We start from the raw sequence: 24,965 nt of genomic DNA, 5'->3' as shown, positions 1-24,965 counted from the left end.
TCATACTAGTGGCGGCGATAATCTGCGCCGTTGTTGGAGTCTCCGATATCGTGGCGATCATCTGCACCGTCGTTGGAGTCTCCGCCGTCATACTCGTGGCGACGATCACCTGCGCCCTTGTCGGAGTCTCCCACATTGTATTAGGCGATCAAATGTGCCGTTGTCGGAGCCTCCCACATCGTATTAGTGGCGGCGATCATCCTCACCGTCGTCAGAACTGTCATCACCATCGTCTCTGCCGTCGCACTAATGGCGGTGATCACAGATCATCCGATCCGCAACATCATCAGAGTATCAGATTTTGTACTAGCGGCGGCGATCATCCGCAGCGTCGCCAAAACTCTCATCATCATAGTCTCCGCGGTCGTACCAGTGGCGGCGATAATCCGCACCGTCATCGGAGAAGAAAGAAACGTTGTTTGGGATATTTATATAGGAAGATCTAGAATGTCACACTCATGTTTCTGTACTACTCTATTCATTGCATGAGAAGCCAAAATAATAATTAACAATAAAATGAAGAATATTGATCACCTACAATTTATTTCTCAATTCACCAAAAAAAAAAAAAAAAAGTTTTTGTGCAACCATTAGGTCACTCACCTGTATAGTGCAATTTCCGGCCACCACCACCTCCATGACGAGGAACATAGGTTGCAGGGTTTGGGCTAGGATATTTCACCGGTGCCTTTACCTTCACAACATTCAAAGCGATTCCAGCTGCTACTGCGAGAAGAGGCAGATTGATCACTAAGAAAATGACCACATCATGTTTCTGTACTACTCTATTGTTATTTGGCCCTGTAACATCTATTCATTGCATGAGAAGCCAAAATAATAATAAACAATAATATGAAGAATATTGATCACCAGAATTCACACAGTACAATTTATTTCTAAATTCACCCAAAAAAAAAAAAAAAGAAAGTTTTTGTGCAACCATTAGGTCACTCACCTGTATATTGCAATTTCCGGCCACCACCACCTCCATGACGAGGAACATAGGTTGCAGGGTTTGGGCTAGGATATTTCACCGGTGCCTTTACCTTCACAACATTCAAAGCGGTTCCAGCTGCTACTGCGAGAAGAGGCAGATTGATCACTAAGAAAATGACCACATCATGTTTCTGTACTACTCTATTGTTATTTGGCCCTATAACATCTATTCATTGCATGAGAAGCCAAAATAATAACTAACAATAATATGAAGAATATTGATCACCAGAATTCACACAGTACAATTTATTTCTAAATTCACCAAAAAAAAAAAAAAAAGAAAGTTTTTGTGCAACCATTAGGTCACTCACCTGTATATTGCAATTTCCGGCCACCACCACCTCCATGACGTGGAACATAGGTTGCAGGGTTTGGGCTAGGATATTTCACCGGTGCCTTTACCTTCACAACATTCAAAGCGGTTCCAGCTGCTACTGCGAGAAGAGGCAGATTGATCACTAAGAAAATGACCACATCATGTTTCTGTACTACTCTATTCATTGCATGAGAAGCCAAAATAATAATTAACAATAATATGAAGAATATTGATCACCAGAATTCACACATTACAATTTACTTCTAAATTCACCAAAAAAAAAAAAAAAAAGTTTTTGTGCAACCATTAGGTCACTCACCTGTATATTGCAATTTCCGGCCACCACCACCTCCATGACGAGGAACATAGGTTGCAGGGTTTGGGCTTGGATATTTCACCGGTGCCTTTACCTTCACAACATTCAAAGCGGTTCCAGCTGCTACTGCGAGAAGAGGCAGATTGATCACTAAGAAAATGACCACATCATGTTTCTGTACTACTCTATTCATTGCATGAGAAGCCAAAATAATAATTAACAATAATATGAAGAATATTGATCACCAGAATTCACACAGTACAATTTATTTCTCAATTCACCAAAAAAAAAAAAAAAAAAGAAAGTTTTTGTGCAACCATTAGGTCACTCACCTGTATATTGCAATTTCCGGCCACCACCACCTCCATGACGAGGAACATAGGTTGCAGGGTTTGGGCTTGGATATTTCACGGATGCCTTTACCTTCACAACATTCAAAGCGGTTCCAGCTGCTACTGCGAGAAGAGGCAGATTGATCACTAAGAAAATGACCACATAATGTTTCTGTACTACTCTATTCATTGCATGAGAAGCCAAAATAATAATTAACAATAATATGAAGAATATTGATATCCAGCATTCACACAGAACAATTTATTTCTCAATTCACCAAAAAAAAAAAGAAAGTTTTTGTGCAACCATTAGGTCACTCACCTGTATATTGCAATTTCCGGCCACCACCACCTCCATGACGAGGAACATAGGTTGCAGGGTTTGGGCTAGGATATGTCACCGGTGCCTTTACCTTCACAACATTCAAAGCCGTTCCAGCTGCTACTGCGAGAAGAGGCAGATTGATCACTAAGAAAATGACCACATCAATTTTCCAATCTTCCAAACACTACCCATTGTAGTACACTATGAAATATAGAGAGACGAAGAGAGATGGATTATATGGAATGTTTATGAGGGATATATATATGACAGAGTAGCACTTCCATCCTGCGCAGGGAGGATGAAGTTCATCCTCCCTGCTTATGAGCACCGTTGTCGGATCCTACGACGTATAGTGGCAGTGATTTTGTCTGAACTCTCATCGTCACTCTCCGCCGTGGTACTAGTGGCGGCGATAGTCTGCACCGTCGTCGGAGTCTCAGCGATCATAGTAGTGGCGGTGATAATCTGCGCCGTCGTCAGAGTCTCCGATAACGTATTAGTGGCGGCGATCATCTGCACCGTCGTTGGAGTATCCGCCGTCATACTAGTTGCGGCGATCATCTGTGCCGTTGTCGGAGTCTCCCACATCGTATTAGGCGATCATCTGTGCCGTTGTCGGAGCCTCCCACATCGTATTAGTGGCGGCGATCATCCTCACCGTCGTCAGAACTGTCATCATCATTGCCTCCGCCGTCTCACTAATGGCGGTGATCACAGATCATCCGATCCTCAACAGCATTGGAGTATCAGATGTTGTAGTAGTGGCGGCGATTATCCGCAGCGTCGTCAAAATTCTCATCATCATAGTTCCACGGTGGTACTAGTGGCGGCGATCATCCGCACCATCGTCGGAAAAGAAAGAGACGTTGTTTGTGATATACATATATAGAATAGAGATTAACAATATACACTCATATTTCAAAACTCTCATCATCATAGTTCCACGGTCGTACTAGTGGCGGCGATCATCCACACTCGTATTTCTGTACTATATTCATTGCATGACAAGCCAAAATAATAATTAACAATAATATGTAGAATAGAGATCACAAGCATTCACACAAATACACAATATAATATATTTCTCAATTTCCCAAAAAAAAAATGTTTTTGTGCAACTATTACGTCACTCACCTGTATATTTCAATTTCCGGCCACCTCCACCTCCACGACGGGGAACATGGGTTCCAGGGTTTGGGCTAGGATATATCGCCGGTGCCTTTACCTTCACAACATTCAAAGGCCTCCCAGCTGCTACTGCTAGAAGAGGCACATTGATCACTAAGAAAATGACCATCATCAATTTTCCAATCTTCCAAACACTACCCATTATACGAGTACAGTATGAAATGTAGAGAGAAAAAGAGAGACAGATGGGGGTATATTTATGGGAGAGAGATTGAGAGAGTGCTAGAGAGAGAATCATATTTCGGTAAGGATGGGTTTGCTGCGCAGTTAGAGAGAAATAGAGAGAAAGGGATGAAAAACGGGTTTAATCCGCACAAATGGGTATTATCATACGCCACGGCAGCGTGGAGGATGAGACAAAGGGTATTACCATATTTTTATTATTTTTTACTTTCTAAGCATTAGTCGGCATGGAAGACAGCAGGATGCAGTATTACCCAATTTTTGAAATGTTCAGACGTGTAGAGAGAGAATGTTTATGGGGATCACGTGGAGTAATAGAAAAACTGATCACGTTTCTAGATAATCAAATGTCATGTTCCTGTCCCACACAAGATCTAATGATATATATAATTTTTATACTTAAATCATCATCTCTAACTATTACTTCTTTTCTTTTTTCCTTTTTTTTTTTTTTTTTTTTTTAATATCTAACTATTTTTTTTTTTTCTTTTCAAACTATAACTGTTTTGGTGAACAAGAGATAATTATTATATATATATATATATAAATCGAGTCATGGGCAGAAAACACCTCCTGTGCAAATATGTATTATTTTATAAAATATATAAAAATAAATAATTTTATAAAATGACTTAATTAAGAGTGTGTTTTGCACACTTTTTAAAATAGGGATAAAATTATTAGGCAAAGTATAGTTTTGGAGTTTTTTTTCTGTACTTATCCCATATATACTTAGAATCATGATAAATAATCTGACCATTTGATCTGAATAAATCATACTTATCGCCGATTAAATAAAATTAACATATATAATTATATGACAGTTTTCAATTCCGAACCATGATCCCTGAGTATATTATTATTGCCATGCATGAAACTGTATATGTATATATCTATATATATATATATTTGTGCATGGGAAAAATAAGAATCTTCCAAAAGAAGAAATGATGTTTCCATCAACGACAGAGAACAAGGTTGTATATATAATGTAAAGTCAAAAAAAAACTAATGAAAACTTGCAATATATATATATATATATATATATATATATATATATATATAATGGATGATTCTACTTGAGGTGGGGAGGTCAAAAAAGTCAAAAAAGAAAATTAGCTTTATAGAAGTCATTCTTTTTATATACTCCGTATGATTCGAGGTGGGACGGTAGAAAAGACAACAGAAAATGAGCTTTCATGTGACATATTCTTACGTCGTGATTAGGGGACACAGATTTCAGCACAATTTGTGACCCATTTAATTTGTGTGATCAGAAGTTAAATTTTAATACCATCGTATCTAAAGATCAAATGTTCAAAATCTGAATCAATGGCATTGAAGAGCTATTTTAACTATATACTAGTATATAATAATGTATAATAAAAGCCTTATCATAAGTTGGCGTTGTTCAAGGAACTTCATTACTTGTTGACAATTCAATCGCTACCAACCAATCAAAATTCTCAAGACACTTTGACTTGGTCTCTCCTTTTGCACTAAAATGGATAAAATGGGTCCCACTTTTTTACAATTTTGATTTATTATACCTAACACATAACAGGAGAGACTACGTAATACGGGAGAAGAGGACTAAACAACCATGAGCCATATTACTTGATACCATCCTATTACTTGGTTCATCACACTCTATTGCGGAATCTGATGCCACATAGAGAACCAAAACCTAATTTTCTTATTATGTATAAAAAAGTTAAAAGATAACTGCTAACTTATTATGTCTTGACAGAAATAAATTTTTATAACAATCACAAAATTGTTTTATATTTTTATTTGGTCTTAAACAAGACTTCAAATTATAGAAGAATCAACCTCATCAGCTCAATAAGCTTTGAACATTGATAGTCCCATCTTTCCTGCCCGTCCTATCAAATGTCAATATAAAACTAAATGAACCATTCCACCATGTTTTCAGGAAAAAAATAAAACAAACTGATACTCCTTGAAAGTTACAAACTGATGCTTCTTGAATAAACAAATCAAACTGATGCTTCTTGAAAGTTACAAAACCCAAATGGGTACGTTAAAATAGAAAAGAGCGAGCGTGTGATGATGGTACTATCCTATCTTGTTTTTGCTCCGTTCGAGATAAGTCAACCAAACATCAAAAGAAAACAAGAAAATATTATTGCGTATTAAACAGTGATCGCGATAAAAGTCCCTATGCTTGTTTAGATTAAGACAGCAAATTTATGCTCTAGTGCAACTACACTATTCAAAATAACAGGAACTCATAGCTATAAATTTTTTGAAAAACAATCCGAAACAGATTCGGATTCGAAGAGATACGGTGTCTGGAAATGGGTTCAAATCCCCTGCTATGAGTTACCCTGCAGTCTCCTGTTGTGAGCTGATGAAAGGCCTTAGTTTGGCCACGTGTGCTTCAGTTTGTAATATGTCTGTGGGCTCCACTAAAATGGTGCAAAACGCATTATTCCGTTAAATCTGCCTTCCGTTAAACATCCATCTCTCGACATCTCTGAAAAAGCCCAAAAGAGCCGACTCTACAAATTAATTGAGCCGTCTCCAAAAAATTAGGTTGAGCCGTCTCCACATTTCTTCTTGAGCCGGCTATCCATTATTTTTTTTTTTCTTTTATTTTTATTTTTTTTTGCTTGGCAAGGAGTCGGCTCTAAAAATTCTGAGAGCCGGCTCCATATTTATTATGAGCCGGCTCAACAACTTAGAGCCGGCTCCATTGAACTTCGAGAGCCGGCTCCATTAAATCCCAAGAGCTGTTAAATTTAGGTGTGAAATTAGTTTGGCAAAGGTGTGAAATTAGTTTGTTAGAACTGTGTGAATAGCTTATTTTGATGGTGAAGATGATCAGTGTCCTTACTTATTAAACTTCACAATGTATTTTTTCTCATAAATATGACATAATAACATGTGAAATGTGTAATTGCCGCATACATGAGAAGATAAAATATTTGGATAACACATTGGTATCTAATGAAGCCAACTCAGTTAAAAAAAAAACAATTATGGAAGATTTTACATTCACTAGAATGGTTATTGAAGATTATAGAAGAAAATCCTACAATTAACCAAGATTTCAAATGCGCTAGAATGCTTAACTAATGTCAATTTTAAGTAAAAAAAAAAAATCATAATTTACACTAACGGATAACAAATGAAAGAATTAAAAAATGTTAAATTTAGGTGTGAAATTAATTTTGCAGAGGTGTGAAATTAGTTTTACAGAACTGTGTGAATAGCTTATTTTGATGGTGAAGGTGATCAGTGTCCCTACTTATTAAACTTCACAATGTATTTTTTCTCATAAATGTGACATAATAACCTGTGAAATATGTAATTGCCGCATACATGAGAAGACAAAATATTTAGATAACACATTGGTATCTAATGAAGCCAACTCAGTTAAAAAAAAAAACAATTATGGAAGATTTTACATTCACTAGAATGGTTATTGAATATTATAGAAGAAAATCCTATAATTATCCAAGATTTCAAATACGCTAAAATGCTTAACCAATGCCAATTTCAAGTAAAAAGAATCATAATTTACACTAACGGATGACAAAAAAAGAATTAAAAAATGTTAAATTTAGGTGTGAAATTAGTTTTGCAGAGGTGTGAAATTAGTTTTACAGAACTGTGTGAATAGCTTATTTTGATGGTGAAGGTGATCAGTGTCCCTACTTATTAAACTTCAAACTTCACAATGTATTTTTTCTCATAAATGTGACATAATAACCTGTGAAATGTGTAATTGCCGCATACATGAGAAGACAAAATATTTGGATAACACATTGGTATCTAATGAAGCCAACTCAGTTAAAAGAAAATAATTATGGAAGATTTTACATTCACTACAATGGTTATTGAAGATTATAGAAGAAAATCATATAATTAACCAATATTTCAAATACGCTAGAATGCTTAACTAATGTCAATTTCAAGAAAAAAAAATTCATAATTTACAGTAACGGATGACAAATGAAAGAATTAAAAAATGTTAAATTTAGGTGTGAAATTAGTTTTGCAGAGCTGTGTAAATAGTTTATTTTGATGGTGAAGGTGATCAGTGTCCCTACTTGTTAAACTTCACAATGTATTTTTTCTCAGAAATGTGACATAATAACCTGTGAAATGTGTAATTGCCGCACACATAAGAAGACAAAATATTTGGATAACACATTGGTACCTAATGAAGCTAACTCAGTTAAAAAAAAAACAATTATGCAAAATTTTACATTCACTAGAATGGTTATTGAAGATTATAGAAGAAAATCCTACAATTATCGAAGATTTTAAATACGCTAGAATGCTTAACCAATGTCAATTTCAAGTAAAAAAAAATCATAATTTACACTAACGGATGACAAATGAAAGAATTAAAAAATGTTAAATTTAGGTGTGAAATTAGTTTTGCAGAGGTGTGAAATTCGTTTTGCAGAACTGTGTGAATAACTTATTTTGATGGTGAAGGTGATCAGTGTCCTTATTTATTAAACTTCACAATATTTTTTTCCTCATAAATATCACATAATAACCTGTGAAATGCGTAATTGCCGCATACATGAGAAGACAAAATATTTGGATAACACATTGGTACCTAATGAAACCAACTCAGTTAAAAAAAAATAATTATGGAAGATTTTACATTCAGTAGAATGGTTATTGAAGATTATAGAAGAAAATCCTACAATTATCCAATATTTCAAATACACTATAATGCTTAACCAATGTCAATTTCAAGTAAATAAATATTATAATTTACACTAACGGATGACAAATGAAAGAATTAAAAAATGTTAAATTTAGGTGTGAAATTAGTTTTGCAGAGGTGTGAAATTAGTTTTGTAAAACTGTGTGAATAGCTTATTTTGATGGTGAAGGTGATCAGTGTCCCTACTTATTAAACTTCACAATGTATTTTTTCTAAGAAATGTGACATAATAACCTGTGAAATGTGTAATTGCCGCATACATGAGAAGACAAAATATTTGGATAACACATTGGTACGTAATGAAACCAACTCAGTTTAAAAAAAAAACAATTACGGAAGATTTTACATTCACTAGAATGGTTATTGAAGATTATTGAAGAAAATCTTACAATAGCTATATTTCAAATACGCTAGAATGCTTAACCAATATCAATTTCAAGTAAAAAAAAAATCATAATTTACACTAACGGATGACAAATGAAAGAATTAAAAAATGTTAAATTTAGGTGTGATATTAGTTTTGCAGAGGTGTGAAATTAGTTTAGTAGAACTGTGTAAATAGCTTATTTTGATGGTGAAGGTAATGTCCCTACTTATTAAACTTCACAATGTATTTTTTCTCATAAATGTCACATAATAACCTGTGAAATGTGTAATTACCGCATACATGAGAAGAAAAAATATTTGGATAACAAATTGGTACCTAATGAAGCCAACTCAGTTAAAAAAAACAATTATGTAAGATTTTACATTCACTAGAATAGTTATTGAAGATTATAGAAAAAATCCTACAATTATCCAACATTTCAAATATGTTAGAATGCTTAACCAATGTCAATTTCAAGTAGAAAAATATCATAATTTACACTAACAGATGATAAATGAAAGAATTAAAAAATGTTAAATTTAGGTGTCAAATTAGTTTTACAGAGGTATGAAATTAGTTTTACAGAACTGTGTCAATAACTTATTTTGATGGTGAAGGTGATCAGAGTTCCTGTGACCAGAATTTTTAGAGCCGGCTCCTTGCCAAGCAAAAATAAATAAAAATAAAAGAAAAAAAAAATAATGGACAGCCGACTCAAGAAGAAATGTGGAGACGGCTCAACCCAATTTTTGGAGACGGCTCAATTAATTTGTAGAGCCGGCTCTTTTGGGCTTTTTTAGAGATGCCGAGAGATGGATGTTTAACGGAAGACAGATTTAACGGAATAATGCGTTTTGCACCATTTTAGTGGAGCCCATAGACATATTACAAACTGAAACACACGTGGCCAAACTAAGGCCTTTCATCAGCTCACAGCAGGGAACTGCAGGGTAACTCACAGCAGAAGATTTGAGCCCGTCTGGGAATAGATCATGTCGGTCACATTGACGCCCACTTCCAGCATACTAAGAAAGTAAACCAAATAATGTGCCTGGCATTAAAATCGCCCAAGCATACTAAGAAAGTAAACCAAAATATATCCCTGCTTATAAATCTGTATATTCAAACTCACTTATAGGCTACGGCCTGTAAGCTCGGTTCCAACTAATCACTTATTTCAGACAATAAATAAGCAAAGATTCTGATTTTTATATTTCCCCACCATTTTTTTTTTTTTTTTTGGATAAGCAAGAAACAAATTGCTTTTTTTATGTTTCCGACCAAATAACACCCTTCCAAAACATCAACAACAGAGGATGAAGAAGTCTTTAAAGAAAACTTTAGATAACATAAATTGTACTCCAGAATAAAGGGAGAGAACAAAACTCTTTCACATTTCATTGCATAACATAACATAAAATTTGGATAATCAACGAGTTGAGACACTAAAACCAAGTTCAAACAAACCAAAACATGGGGGGGGGGGCCTAAAATTTTCCAAACTTCTACCTCTAAAAAACGAGCTCATGGGGCTTCATGCCTGCCTTGAGTGAAAACCTTGCACCCAAATAAGCCTTCAACTCTGGAACGCACTCAATGGCTTTTATCAATGGTTCATCCACAGCTTTCTGGTCATCTTTCTTCTCCTGTGGGAGAACATTCTTCTCCTACATTTCGCAACAATAAATAAACAAACAATGAAAGGTCAGAATAAGCAAAAACCTGTGTTAGTTTCAATGTTTCGTATGATATTAGACAAACCTCTTTATCTGCTTCAAAGAACTCGCCTTCTCCTTTCTTCTTCTTCTTCTCAACTTTCTTTGAGAAATACTTGTCATCGATATTCTCCACCTTGACCCCAGAGATGTCAACCTTAGTTGATGTACCAATCACGTAAGATTGATTGACACGTCTTAGAGGCACACCATTAATCTTGAAAGGTCCTGTAGCAGAAAAGAGGAAAATGAGAACAATCTCAAGTGCTATGCATAAATATGTTGGCCCAAAAACAGTGAAGCGGAGAGATAGGGAAGCACAGGAGTAGTTTTTTTTTTTTTTCTTGTTCTTTTTCTCTTCTTTTCTTTTCATTGTTTTTTTTTTTTTTTTTTTTTTTTTTTTTTTTTTTTTTTTGATCAACAACTATAAATTAAAGTATATATCTTCCATCTACAAACAAATAATCTATACAATAAGAACCATAACCAACACCAGCAAGCCATTTAGGATAAGCTCGTGGATATATGTATGATACAATTATGACAGGGTGATTTTAAAACTCTGAAGTATACCTCAACACCCAATGAAATAATCAGATATGCATGGGGCTCGTTATGGTAGTGGATGATCCCAATGATGATTTCCTTTTCAAGTTGATACATTGAGTCAAGAGAAAAATCAGGACAGCAGGACCCATAACAAAGAAAATTGTATAACAGGCAGCTCGGTATCAAGCCCTAGAAAGCATAGTCCTTCCAAGCCATATATTGAGGAACATAGGATTTGTATGGTTCCTACTAGGGGTGCAATACTTGACACAACACGCGAACACAACAAGATATAAGTGGGTTAGGGTTTTGTCTTAATCATGTTGACCCAATTGACAGGCTAATTAAACGTGTCATGTTCGTGTTTAAAAATACCCTAATAGTATAAAATTTCAAGTAAACGGGTCTTGCCGTGTCAAGTCTTGACCCATTTTTTAAACAAGTTATGCTCGTCGGATCATATTACCTTTTCAATAATTGTGTCATGTTAGTCGTGGTGTCCATGTTGACCCATAAAACATAATTCCCATGTCAAGACACAACATGAATATGACCCAATAAAATAAATTGGCACTCCTAGTTACAACATGAGGATGCAGCCATCAATTACGGCACATACCATCTCAAATGTATATATTAGATATAAAAGACTACGTTGGGGACTAAGTAAATCATAATATTGAGACAGCTATATATAGTCAATACATAGTGGAACTGTATACCAAGTAACAAGTAAAACTTAAAATCCTATGGAAGCATCTACCAAGGCAACCAGCATCAGGTTAACAGTGGCATGAGGTGCAATAGTACAAACATCAAAGTGACATGGCTTAGAAACCTTATCCATAAACATGAGAAAGGAACCCAGCAAAGTGATCATGGAATAATATATATACATACGAAAATATTACTATTATACCATCCAAAGGGATATATACAAGCAACAAACACCCTGTAGCAAAATTAGAAACAAACATTAAATATCCCAGAAGATGCATGTACATTTCTTTAGCAATTTGAAATTAAATCAGCCTTGTCCAAAAATAATTGATCAAACAAGTTTGAATTTCAGACAAGTAGTGCCTGGGACATATTCTGTCAGCCTTGTACAGTTAAGAAATCTTCTTTAAGAAGATCAGAGGGAAAAGCTACTCTTAAGTCCCACACACTGCATTGCATAAAAGTATACAACTACATAGGTGCATCCATATTAAATTATCTTCCAAACAATGGATGAGCAGGGCATCAACTAGGCAATATCCACGAGGCACCTACATCACATAAACTACCAAAAAAATTGTCCAAATAGAGTTACCTATTGTTTATATATGTAAGATAACTTTGTGATTGTAAGGGAAGCTTATGACCGACCACATACTTATTTCAACAGATTTATTGTTTATTTTACCCAAACTTGAAGTTGTGTTGCATAAATCGATCTGTAACAACTTATAAAAAATTGGGGAAAAAAACAAAAAATAAATCCGTTTATTCTCTACGCAATCTTACAAACTTTTGAAGCAGAAGATTTTAACTATGAAATTAGCACTGCTAAATCCACCTTAGAAGAGATCAAACCAATAATATACTACAATAATAAATGATCATTGACTGACACTAATTACATTAGGACCAATATTACCCAAGACAATCAACGAAGATGACTCTTACGGATCACGTTAACAAATAAATCACTCATAAATACAATACAGCTGAAAAAATTCACCAGCAAGTCCACATAATCTTACAAACTTTCGAAGCACAAGATTTTAACTATGAAATTACCAAAACAGATGGATTACCCAAAATCCACCTAAGATGAGCTAAACCAATTACATACTACAAAAACATAAAAATTAAAAAATGCTTACGTTAGGACCAATATTAATGACCCTCGTGGATCAAATTGACGAATGCATAGCTTTTCAAACATGCTCAATTACGATAATAGAGGTGAAAAATCTCACCAGTAACTAGGAGCAACCCAGATGGAAGTTGTTTCAAGAACACAACTCTCTTCCCCTTGAACCTCCCAGCCAGGATAATCAGCACTGTACCCGCAACAATACTAGACCTAGAGAGAGAAAATAAGATCGGAAAGAGAAAAAATTCAGTAAAAACCAATAAATCAAACACCAAATACAAAATGAACACCATCATGATATATATATATATATATATATATATATAGTGGGAGAAAGAGAGTAAAAGATACTTGAGCTTGGTAGGTTTGGGTTTGCGCTTGTTGACAAGGGGCTTCTTGACATCGTCGGCGGGGTAGAACTTTGGCGGCTTCTCGGCGGGCTTAGCCTCAACGGGCTTCTTGTCGTGGCGAGGGAAAGCGCCGCCGTTTTTGGCCTTGATGGCCCAGAGACCTCTCTTGTGGTACATCTGGGATCGAGAGTACTTACCGATGCCCCGAATCAGATCTGGGTTTCGGCTCACCTTGGGATTCTTCTGCTTCGTCGGCGCCATTGATGCTCTCACCCCTTTCTCTCTCTAGAAATGGTAGCACTATCGAAATTGAGACTCGAAAGGTCACAAAACCTGATATATGGCGATAGATATATACGGCGAAATCACAGAAGCAAAACCCTCGAAACCCTAATAATTGGTTTCTTGGCCTCCAGTTCTGATTTGTTGGAGGCCCAAGTAGAAAATGTGGGTTTTTGATAGAGATTTTTTGGTAGCCCAGCCCATATATTTATTTCTTGGAAATTTGCCGAATCTAAAAATTTGCATTTTTCCAAAAACAAAATTAGCAAAATATGAAAGTTTCAATTAAAAAAAATGAATCAATTGATTGGATTTCATCCATATTTTAAAAAAATGTGACTGATTTTCAAATTTTCCAAAAGATGTAAAAATATTATTTTCTTTTGAAAATTGAATTTCTTTTCTATAATTTGATTGTATATATTCAATACTGAAGTTTATATGGATTCAAAAAATGTATGGAATTTTAAAAATTCCCTCATATATTAAATATGGAACTATTAACTTGTTAGTTTGTTTTAGTTATTAAATTCCCTAATGTAGAGGGACTTATTGTTCTTATTTTAAAAATTCCCTCTATATATATGGACAATATTTGTCTACTCACTAGAGCCGGCTCTTCAATGGGGGAGCCGGCCTCGATGTCGAGTGGCGTCCCGTTCCCAGACAAGAAAGCCCCCTGGGGAGCACCAGTTTTGTTTGTAAAGAAGAAGGACGGAACATGTACACAAACTCCCGCTCTAGGGTATCTAGACCAATACTTGAGCCTTATCAACGCCTGACCCAGTCGGAAGTGTGTCGACAAGCCATTTATTTCTTAATAATCCATTTTGTATTCTGTGTTCGTTAAATATTAATTATTTGATATTCCCTTACCTCATTGAAAGTTGTCCTTTATCCAATCATTAGGGGTATTCTGGTATGGTCCGAGGAAACGTGTTGGTCATGATTGTCAAGGGGTTCTAAAAGTAAAAATATAGTTTTTGCAAACCAATGAGTAGGAAGTTTATCCTTACCCCTGATGTGACTCAACAAAAATGTGACAAGTGTTCCTAAAATATAAAAATAATGAAAATTAAATGTTTATCGGATCATCCCAAAAGGATGCAAATCAAATCCTAATTTAACTCTCTCCCTCTCCCCCAAACTACTCCACCGAATCCCTAATCGGCTAATAGTAAAAGTTTTGACTTTTATTTTTCATGATTTAATTTGTAATCCTTATATATACTTATAAATTATTTTTATTTAAAGTACGTGCGCCCAATTACATAAAATCTGGTTTATCTAGTTTACATGATTTGATAGATGATTTGTTAATTACAAGATATATTGTTATTGCTTATTTTTTTGTCTTATGGCAGAAAACAAATATCTATATATCATTATATTTATAGTTATTCTCTCTATTTATCATTTAAACTTTGTTTGTATCTTGTAATATTATTTTATTTAAGAATTTTAGGTTAAAATATTTTTTTCGTTAAGATCCTATTCTCATTCGTTCACTAGACAAAAAGAATAGCCTGAGAAAGAGATGGGGAGAGAGAGTTAAATTTGGATCATATCGAGTTTAATCTAGATAACCTCTCAAATTTTTTAGTTTTTATTATTTTATATTATACAAACACATTCCACTAATTTTTGCATCACATACATCAAGGTAAGTATGAACTTTCTACTCACTAGCGAGTATGCAAGTATTATCTCATATTAAATATGGAGCTATTTACTTATTAGTTATTAACTTATTACCATGTCATTTTCACTAATGTGTAGGGAAGTATTGTCCTCAAATAACAACTTTGATTTTCATTTAAATATATTATGAAAAGGTAAACACCAAAAAATATTTTTTGAAAAAAAAATTAAGGACCATCACAAACATTAGAAAATAAAAATATATATATTTGGACAATACTTAGGTCCTCACTAATGAGAATTTACAATATCCTCACCGCTTATGTGGTCCAATGAAAAAAATACACGTCATCTTTTTATTAAAAGATTAAAAAAGTAAAATAAACCGGATCCTACCCGAATGAAATTGGGTGAAGTGGGAGGTTCAACTGTTGTTCTTTGGTTCTCTCTCTTTCCAGCACCGCCTTCAGCCTTATCTCTCCATCATCTTCTTCCTCGCAAGCTTCTAATCCTGAACATCATCATTTAATTGGCAAGAATTTTTTAAGGAGGTATTTTTTTTATTTTTTATTTTTCCAAACATTTAGGATTATTTTTCTAGAAGGGGGCTTTTCATGAAAAATTATGTTTTAAATTTAAGGATCCATAACCACCCCCCCCCCAAAAAAAAAAGGGATAATACCTCCTTCAAATATTTTTGTCAATTGAATGATGATGTTAGGACTAGAACCTTAAGGGAAAAAAGATGGTGGAGAGAGAGGGCTGAAGGCGGTGCCAGAAACAGAGGAAGTTGAACTCCTTGAAAAAAAAAAATAGTTGCTCCCACTTTACCAGATTTCATTGGGTGGATACGGTTTATTTTATTTTTCTAATCTCGTTAATAAAAGATGACTTGTTCTTTTTTTTCCTAAACCATATAAACGGTGAGGATATTATAAATTCACTAGTGACGACATAAGTGTCGTCCTATTTGTTTTATCTAAAAAAGTTTTATAAAAAGTCCTTTGAAAAATTATTAATTGATAACCGCACTCCAGAATAAGATGTTCGTGTGAAACAAACTACGGAAGTACGGAGCCATAGGAACCCCTGTGGTTGTAGCTATTTCTAGATAATAATCTATACTTAACATTATATTCCAAAATAAATAACATTTTCTATAACCGAATTAACAAAGCCATCAACAAGTCAAGTCACTTCTACTATACGTTTGGGTTTTGGAATAATCAGATGTGTGTTTTTGGGAGAAAATTTGACTACGCAATAGCTCCCGAATAAATTTGATCTCTCTTTAGGCCAAAAAGGGATCCACTCCCTAAATCCTGTTAAAATAAATTCAATAACAATGTCACTCTTTCCATGTAAAGCACTATAAACCGTTAATATGAACAAAAAGACACATGGCAATAAAAAAGTAATGAAAGTGTTTTGAGCTGAGGAACAAGTTTAGCAACTTCACCAGGCATACAATCGTGACGCAATAGAAGGAAAGGGTACAATAGAAAATGAAAATTTTATTCCCGCCCTATCAAAAATTTCGAAGGTTGTGAGATTAGGAGCAAAAACCTCAAGATCTAGTAGACCTTTACAACTTCTTAATGCGAGAAACTTCAAACTGAAGTGATCACAAATGCACAATTTGACCGGAGGGGTACATTCCTTCACCGTCAACCACTCAAGATTCGAACAATTACAGAGCACCCTCTGCAATTCTACTCGGACCGGGCACTCATATCTGGTTTCAGAATGCAACCGCATAAGCGCAAATGCATGCTTTAAGTTGGATGCTTCAGAAAGAAGCTGCAAAGACGCGGTATAAAAATTATTGTAATTATTCTTCATCAAAAAATAATATTTCTCGCATAAAAAGTTGAGCTCGTGCTTCTCAACACTCATTTTAGCCGCCAAACCCACCCATTCATCAATTGGACCACAATACTCTCTTCGAAGACAAAAATAAATCCTCAAGTAGGATATCTTTGGACCCAAGTGAAGCTTTAGAAACTGATTTAATATTTTCAGGAACTCGGACTCGTAATGGTGTCCGGAAAGTGTTCCAAGCATGGTATGGAAATCAAAATTGAGATCCAGGCCTAGTTATAGAGAAATATCTCCATATTCTTGATAAAATACTTATTTTAACACGATCTCTTATTGAGAGTAACGAAATAATGAAACAGAGTATATCGTCCGGCAATGTACTGATTCTATCATCCTTAATAATCACATAAGAAATAAGATCACGATGAATAGTTATACTAAGACAGATTAAAAATCCAAGTATTTAACTAACAATAATATTTATAATAAAAGAAATTAATAACCAACCCATTAGAAAAATTAATTAACGAAGGAGGATTTGTTGAGATTGGGAGCATTCAACAAGTGTTTGTATCTATTTCAAACTCTTCGTACTTTAATTATATATATAGTATAAATTTATATATTTAATAAGATCACAGTCTATTATTAAATTTAATATGAGGTGTGAATATAATTTACCTTATTTTAAAATGCTAAGTAAATTATGATATCTGAAATTTCCTTTCATATATCAGTCTAAATTCAATCTATATCAAAACCATATGAATTTTAATTTAATTTTTAAATTATGACGTTATAAACCTATATCATTCTAAATTCTATCTATTTCAAAACCATATGTATATCATTTTAAATTTTAAATTCCCCCTATTAGTAATTTAAAGCGTGAACCACTAAACGACATCGTTTCATAAAGACAACCGTCCCCCTTTAGTCTATGACGGCACTAAGAGTAAATATCGAAGACTGTGAGGGTTTTTAGCATTTTAAATAAAACACTTAAACCAGTTTCACTCGATTTCAATTGCCGCCTCAACTCTTCGCGCGCAACACTCAAAAAAAACCTAAATTACCCTATCTCTCTCTCTCTAAAATCCATCTTTCTGAGAGGTGTTGTGAATCGGAGCTCTCTCTCTCTACACATATCGGAGCGCTCTCTCTCTCTGCATATTGTAGCATATTTGGAGCATCGGAGATGTTTTACTCGCACACGTTTTTGGCTCGAAAGGGGCCATTGGGAACTGTATGGTGTGCGGCACATCTGGAGCACAAACTGAGGAAGTCTCACTATACCTCTACTGATATACCTTCTACCGTTGGTTCGTTTTTTTTCAATCCTTCCTTGCCTATTTTTTTTTTTTTTTTTTTCTCTTCTTATTAGTCACATACACTTCTTATTAATCACATACCCCATTTAAATAGATCAGATCTGGTTTCGGTTTATAGCTCCCATATGCAGTGGTTCTAAGGATTTTATTTTCATTGTAATGGTGGTTTCTATTATAATTTAGATATGAAATATTATAAATTTGAGATAGAATTTATGTTTTAATTCATTCAATTTTTTTAATTGAAATATTATAGATTTTTATTTATTTTTATATATATTTCATTTGTTACCTAACAAATATATAGCAATGTAATATATTGGATTTGTTTTTTTTTTGAAACGGAATTAGCAAAAGTTACATTTTCATTTTATTTTAATTTTTTTTTTTGAAAAAAACAAAACAAAATTATTTAAATTATTTCACCCTTTCATTAACAGATAGAAAATTGATAGCTTGCCAATTTAGTACAGAATTTGTACTTTCTGTGAAATCCTGTAATCCAAGAATGTAAACTGAGAATTTTCTGATTAGCAATTGATAAATTTCAATTCAAAATCGGGTAGGTATTGGGACTTTTTGATATAATATGTCTATAGGTAAATTTTGGATATCATGTTTTTATGTGTAAATATTGGTGGGTTGAATGTGTCTATACGTAAATGTTAGTTGGTTGATTTAATGAGATGTGAATGTACAGTAGTGCCATACTCTCGGACGAGGTTTTAGAACATTGACTCATACCAATATACATAGGCTTCCTCCTCCCTAATCGATGGCTAGGATAGGCTTCCTCCTCCCTAATCGATGGCTAGGATGCATTTAAATGTTCTTCAAGCTATCAATTTCTACACCTAAGTAGTAAATATCTTTATATTTATAAACTTTAGAAAATTCCCTGCCCTTCCATAATCATACTCGTCTTTTGTAAATTCTTCAATGTTCTAGATTCCTTCCTGCATTATTCCACAATATCCACACAACGCTGAAAGACTCTGGAACTCATCTATACTCATGTCATGCATAACCTTTCTGCAAATAAGCTGTGCTTGACATGTTTATGTAGTTTAGCTTCTAGTTATTGCCTTAATGCAATTATGTTGCATAGTATCATGTTAAGGAGCACATGAAGTGCCTTTTCCAAACAGAATCATATGGTACTTTTTGTTTTCCATTGTGTTTGATGACTGTTGATTATTGTCCAAGTGTATTTTCCAGAGCGCATAATGTTTCCGGAAGTCCCTATTGCACTTAGAATGTCAGGTCATCTTCTTCTGGGTGTTGTCCGGATATATTCAAAGAAGGTTGAATATCTACACCGCGATTGCAAGGACATTCTGATACTATTTGGAAAGGCCTTTGCTCCTACACAAGTTAATCGCCAAGAAGTTAATCTCCCAGAAGATGCGACCCATGCCCCATTTCACTCTGTCACTTTGCCGGACACATTTGAACTCGATGCCATGGATTTGGATGATGGATTTTACTATGAGAGGTAATTTTTTTGGTAACCCATTCCAATTTCTTTTCTTTTTTCTTAAATATGTGAATAATTGATGAATTTTTAATTTCCAGGAATCAGGATAAACATCTTATGAATGCAGAGGAGATAACATGTACAGGTACTAGTAGAACATGTTCTCCCTCCAATTAAGAACATAATATTTATTTTCCTTCCGGTTTATGATTTATTGTTTGTACTTTGGAATTTATCATATTTCAGATCAAATTCCAAGTGGAAGGGATCCTTACATTGCCATCACTTTCGACATGGTAAAACGATTATTTCGTGTTGTATTTAATTGTTACATTATGACCCATCGGAGTTGCATTATCATATAGCAAAGATCTCTATTCTGTATAGGACATTTTGAGGGATTCATCACATGTCGAAGGTGCTTCTGGCTCAAGAGGCAGAGCAATGGAGGACAGGTATGCCTCTGATATAATATGAAAGCTACTGCTCGTATTTCCAACTTTTGAAGAAGTAACTAATTTCATCAATTTATGATTACAGTACCAATCCTTCGCTTCCAGGAGACACAACTGTTAGTTTTCAGGATCCTGGTCCAAGCAATCAGACAGGAATTAATGAAGATAATCATCCACAAAATTTTCCAGCAATGGAAGTTATGCGTGATGCTGTTCATGATTTTAACTTGGAAAATATTCCAGTGTGGCCAGATCAACAGAATGATATACTTGGACCGGACACAACTTTAGAGCGCCAGGTAATGGAGATGGAGATTAGTCCAGTCGTCGAAGAAATGTTAGCTTCTGGAGGGCAGTCTCTCCCATGTGAACAACGTCAAGAACCACCAACTTCTGTTGCTCCAGAACATGCTCCTGAGATTTCTGGTTCACACATTTCATTCGGTAGTTGCAAATGTCTCATTATTGGATGAATGCAACATATGACACGGGTTCAACCAAGACCCAAAGATGCTTTTTACCTTTTTTATTTATTTGCTTTCTTGTTTTGCAGGGAATTTATCACCTGGATTGGCAATTCAACCATCTCCACCCGCTGAACAGCCACAAGCAAGACGAAGAAGGAAGAGGGCGCAATATGATGAGGCTGTTGGATTGACTAATGAGTATGGATGGTTATGTGATTCCTTTGGATTCTTGTTTCTTCTGTTACTTCTTTTATACGAGGATAAAAAAATTTCAGGTTCATGAAGGCTGCCATTGGAGATTCTAATGGTTTGTTGCGGAATAGAATAAATGTCCCTGACTCTTATGTGGATGTTTGGAAGTTCCAGAAAAGATCAAAAAAGGAAAAAATATTCACTGAACCCTTAATTAGTGGTGAGTTTTTTTTTTTCCCTTCATCTTGTAGATATCTACCTCAGTCCAAGAAACTGATTTGACTTATATTTGCAGGTTTGTGTGGAGAACTGTGTAATATTTTTCAGAAAGATTTTATTTCTGCAAAACCTCATTTAGCTGTTGTAGAGGAATCTCATCCCAATCCTAGTGTTGCACAACTCACTGCTTCCATGCCTGATGATGATTTGGGAATTGAACGTCTTCGAGATTTTGAAGACCCTGCTGGCAGCAATGTTTTACCCGAATTGAGGCTGTCTCCGAATATTTGCATTCCTTCAACATCTAGAACAGATGACTTTACTCCTGCCTTTACTGACAATTTAGGCTCACAGTCGGGTTCTCATGTTGAAACAACTATTATGACTAACATGCTACCCACTCCGGATCTGGCAGCATCTACCGGGCCTTTTGGATCCGAGATGGAAACACCAATGACCTTTCCAGAGCAACTAGATGTAGGGGATTTTGTTCTTTCAGATATTCCTGAGGTGATGAATTCGGCAGAAGCAGAAGTAAGTTTATTATGGTTTCGTTCATGTTTTTGTTTCAAGAAGTTTTTTATAGTTGAAAGTATACACGGTTTAGGAAAAGTGTTTCAACCTGTGTCAACTGAGAGGCTTGTGTCTCAAAATGAAATGCATAATCACCGTTAATAGACTTAGAAACTTAAGATTTTACAAAGTACCTGTTTTGCTACTATAAACTTAATTTGCCTTTTATTTGAGCGTTCATTTCACTTTCAGGGTCAACCTTATCAGTTGCAATTTATACATGAATAAAATATTCCGACATAATACCTGTCTGCATCATTTGATAATGATTCTCATTTTTACTTGATTTTATTGAAACAAAGTACTGTAAGGCATAGAGTTCATTCAAGAGTCTTGTATCATTGCATCCATGCATTAGCAGGTCCCCTGCATCATTCAAATCCTCGCTTTTGAGAATTTATAAGTTTAGCACTTACTGGATTTCGCACTTGACTAACCAACCCTTTTCGTTGCAGGACCTGGACTTTTTGGCAGAAGACAACACACCAGCTGGTAAGCTTAGAAACCTTTTTCTATATATATATATATATATATATATGCATACATAAATTAATTGGGTAACATATTAATTTTCGTAGCAGGAATTCAAGGAACTCCAGGAGTTGACCAATTGTCTGCGAGAACAAGGTGGCTTTTCAGAAACTATATAATCTGTCATTAGTGTAGTTTTGCTATTTTTAGTGGCCTTAGCAGTTTCTCTCGTGTGCAGGGCTGTGGCTCAATTTATCAAAAGGAAGTCTTCGGGTACCCCTACCTCAAGAGACTTATCTGGAGATCTCATATTGAACAAGATCTTAGAAGGAAAAAGGAGAAAAATATGTGCACGAATGTTTTTTGAAACATTGGTAAGTCTGAAATCCTTCCAACTTAACAGTTTGACAGAATATTTTTACCCTACTTGTTTAGGAACTTGAGTAGTGGAAATGGAAGTGGTTTTCTATTTGCGTTAACACGTACTGTAATTCTTGCATTGCTTGTATAAAATTTGTAAGAAGTTGTTTGCATGATTTGAGATGGAAAAGGTTGTAATAACCAGTTTAATTTCGAATTCGGAAGAATCCATTTTCTTGGAATGCTGTACAGTCTTTTGTATAATCAATGTGCATTTAGCTTCTTGTGCAATACTTTAGGAAAAAGTAGGTAACTAAATTTAGGGGGAAAAAAAATCAAGTGACGTTAACACAAAGAACCTGCTTGTGTCCTTATATGAATTTCAACTGCATCAATTTCAGTTCATTAACACCAGTCTTTAGTGAAAATGAACTTCTTCTTTTTGTGTGTGTGTGAGAGAGCCCTATGAAAATCCTATTTATGTTGTGTGTTTTTCATGGTTCATTTTAGGTTTTGAAGACTCGTGGACTTGTAGATGTGCAACAGGAAGAACCTTATGGTGATATCACATTGAGGGTGACTTCTAAACTTTCAAAGGACCAGTCTTTAAGTTAAATGTGCTTGGAAGACTTCATGTATATAGGTAAGAAGCTAATCCTTTTGCTCATTTGGGTTACAACATTGAGAACTAGTGCTTATTTCTACTACCATATATGATGGTCATCTGTTGTTAATATATATATATATTTAAAATATGTTTTTTAGAAAATATTTTTCCTTTTCAGGTCAAATATTTTTTTATTTTTACTTTTTTGGTGCTTGGTAAAGGTTTACGTCGGGATTAAGGTCGAATCCATTGGACGGGACATGTAAAATAACTTGCTGAAAATTCATGGATAAGTTACTTTTGTTAGATTTTAATATATTTTTTTCTTCTTAAATATTTTATGACAACCAAACACCAAAAATATATATATATATTTTCTAAAAAATATTTTACATCCAAACAAACAGAGCCGTAATTTTATTTTTCTATTTTATCGCTGTAGATTGACTAGGTTAGGCAAGTCACCTGATTGGGTTGACTAAACACAATTTTGTTAAAGTGCTCTATGGATTCTCCTATTTCCCTCAACCCAGTGGTGTCAACATGACATGGATGTGGTGTGGTAGGATGTCTCTCCTAGGAACTTAAACTGATGCCTTGAATACTCTGAATCATAAGATGGAAGAAGAAATAGGAAAACTCAAATTTGATATAAGAGAACCTATTAATGAAATAGATGAAACATTTTTTTCTTTTCTTTTCAATATATCTCATTTAATTTAACTTCTTATTAAGTATATTTTGAAAGAATAATTACATTATAAATTATGCTATTTATATAACCAATAATTTATATATACATATCGGCAGTGATGGAGTCGGGAATTTTATTTAGTGGTTTTGACATTGAACAATGTCTAAGTTAATTATTTTTTCCAAAATAATAAATTCAAAAAATTAAGTATTGATTGATGATTCTTTTTATTCAGTACATAATTTTGTCCCTGATCAAGTTTCATATTTTGAAAGCGTTGCAAGATAACCCTTTTTTTCGATATATGAAAAAATTCCAATAAATTGCAAGTCTTTACTGTGGCTTCGATCATTTGAGCAACCAATTCTTAAAAAAAGAAAGAAAGAAAGACACAAAGAAAACTAATTTGTTGATGTTAGCAAAATCCATGAAAATTTTATTTTGCATGAAGAATTATTATTATTACAAATGATGAAGTTTTGTATTGTATTAATGCTAATTATGGTTTTATTACAAATGATGAAGTTTTGTATTGTATTAATGCTAATTATGGTTTTATTGGTTTTGGATGCAGTGGGGGTTTGTACAGTGACATCAACAAAATTTCATAACCTTATTATAGATATGCGTAGGCCTATTGTTTTTCTTTTGGAGTATGCTAAATTGTTTCAAATTCTGGTGCTCTCTTCATGTATTTTTGACTATTTATTTGGTGCAATAAAACAGATTTTTGATGAAAATTTTATTTTATTTTGCCTTACCTTTTGCCTGCTTGGTTTAGAAATTTCAAATACTATTGAACCTTTGCTTGAAAATTGGGAAAGAAAGTGTTGTTGAGGTGTATGATGTTCAAGGGCGGATCCAGTATTTCTGAATGGGGTGAGTTAATTTTGGATTGGGCTAATTTGGGATGGGCTATCATTATTATTATTATTATTATTATTTTTTGAACTAGGCTTAAAATAGTATGGTAAAAAAAAAAATTAGGGGTGGGTTGAAGCCCACCTTCGCCCACCCTTGGATCCGCCCTGATGATGTTTTTATTTATTTTTTAACTCTTCCTCTTGTGAAGGTATAGAGATCATCTGTATATCTCATTACTGTTCAAATACACATGAACATATAATTGATATTGGACAATAATTATATTAATCTGACTA

The 24,965-nt window shown here is 34.3% G+C and overlaps 2 protein-coding genes across 2 annotated transcripts; one reads left to right on the top strand and one right to left on the bottom strand.

The window, feature by feature from the left end:
* Positions 1-9,995: 9,995 nt before the first annotated feature.
* On the bottom strand, positions 9,996-13,562 carry LOC132295024 (large ribosomal subunit protein eL6-like). The gene is made up of 4 exons (XM_059793095.1): positions 13,217-13,562; positions 12,969-13,075; positions 10,499-10,680; positions 9,996-10,404 (listed from the first exon to the last, which is right to left on the bottom strand). Exons 1-4 carry the CDS (start codon positions 13,474-13,476, stop codon positions 10,249-10,251), a joined length of 705 nt encoding a protein of 234 aa, XP_059649078.1. The 5' UTR covers positions 13,477-13,562; the 3' UTR covers positions 9,996-10,248.
* Positions 13,563-18,070: 4,508 nt separating this feature from the next.
* LOC132296252 (sister chromatid cohesion 1 protein 3-like) lies at positions 18,071-24,545 on the top strand. Its single transcript, XM_059794464.1, has 14 exons — positions 18,071-18,281; positions 19,509-19,785; positions 19,866-19,912; positions 20,014-20,063; positions 20,155-20,224; positions 20,283-20,666; positions 20,776-20,896; positions 20,965-21,101; positions 21,177-21,634; positions 22,129-22,165; positions 22,255-22,300; positions 22,383-22,518; positions 23,015-23,147; positions 24,380-24,545. The coding sequence occupies exons 1-13, from the start codon at positions 18,158-18,160 to the stop codon at positions 23,117-23,119; spliced, it is 1,992 nt and encodes a 663-aa protein (XP_059650447.1). The 5' UTR covers positions 18,071-18,157; the 3' UTR covers positions 23,120-23,147; positions 24,380-24,545.
* Positions 24,546-24,965: the final 420 nt, after the last annotated feature.

Source organism: Cornus florida, unplaced genomic scaffold, assembly GCF_030987335.1.
Source record: "Cornus florida cultivar Cherokee Brave unplaced genomic scaffold, ASM3098733v1 CherokeeBrave_3.0.0_Hap2_Chr02, whole genome shotgun sequence".
Classification (NCBI taxonomy): Eukaryota; Viridiplantae; Streptophyta; class Magnoliopsida; order Cornales; family Cornaceae; genus Cornus; species Cornus florida.
This window is presented reverse-complemented; position numbering and strand designations above follow the sequence as displayed.

What these genes read in the sequence shown, in the direction of transcription:
- LOC132296252 (XM_059794464.1), top strand. Translation starts at nt 18,158, where the DNA reads ATGTTTTACTCGCACACGTTTTTGGCTCGAAAGGGGCCATTGGGAACT. An exon ending in TGATATACCTTCTACCGTTG is followed by an intron (nt 18,282 to 19,508) that starts GTTCGTTTTTTT and finishes TGTATTTTCCAG; the next exon opens with AGCGCATAATGTTTCCGGAA. An exon ending in TTGCCATCACTTTCGACATG is followed by an intron (nt 20,064 to 20,154) that starts GTAAAACGATTA and finishes TATTCTGTATAG; the next exon opens with GACATTTTGAGGGATTCATC.
- LOC132295024 (XM_059793095.1), bottom strand. Translation starts at nt 13,476, where the DNA reads ATGGCGCCGACGAAGCAGAAGAATCCCAAGGTGAGCCGAAACCCAGAT. An exon ending in CCCAAACCTACCAAGCTCAA is followed by an intron (nt 13,076 to 13,216) that starts GTATCTTTTACT and finishes TTCTCTCTCTAG; the next exon opens with GTCTAGTATTGTTGCGGGTA. An exon ending in TGGGTTGCTCCTAGTTACTG is followed by an intron (nt 10,681 to 12,968) that starts GTGAGATTTTTC and finishes TTTCTGCTACAG; the next exon opens with GACCTTTCAAGATTAATGGT.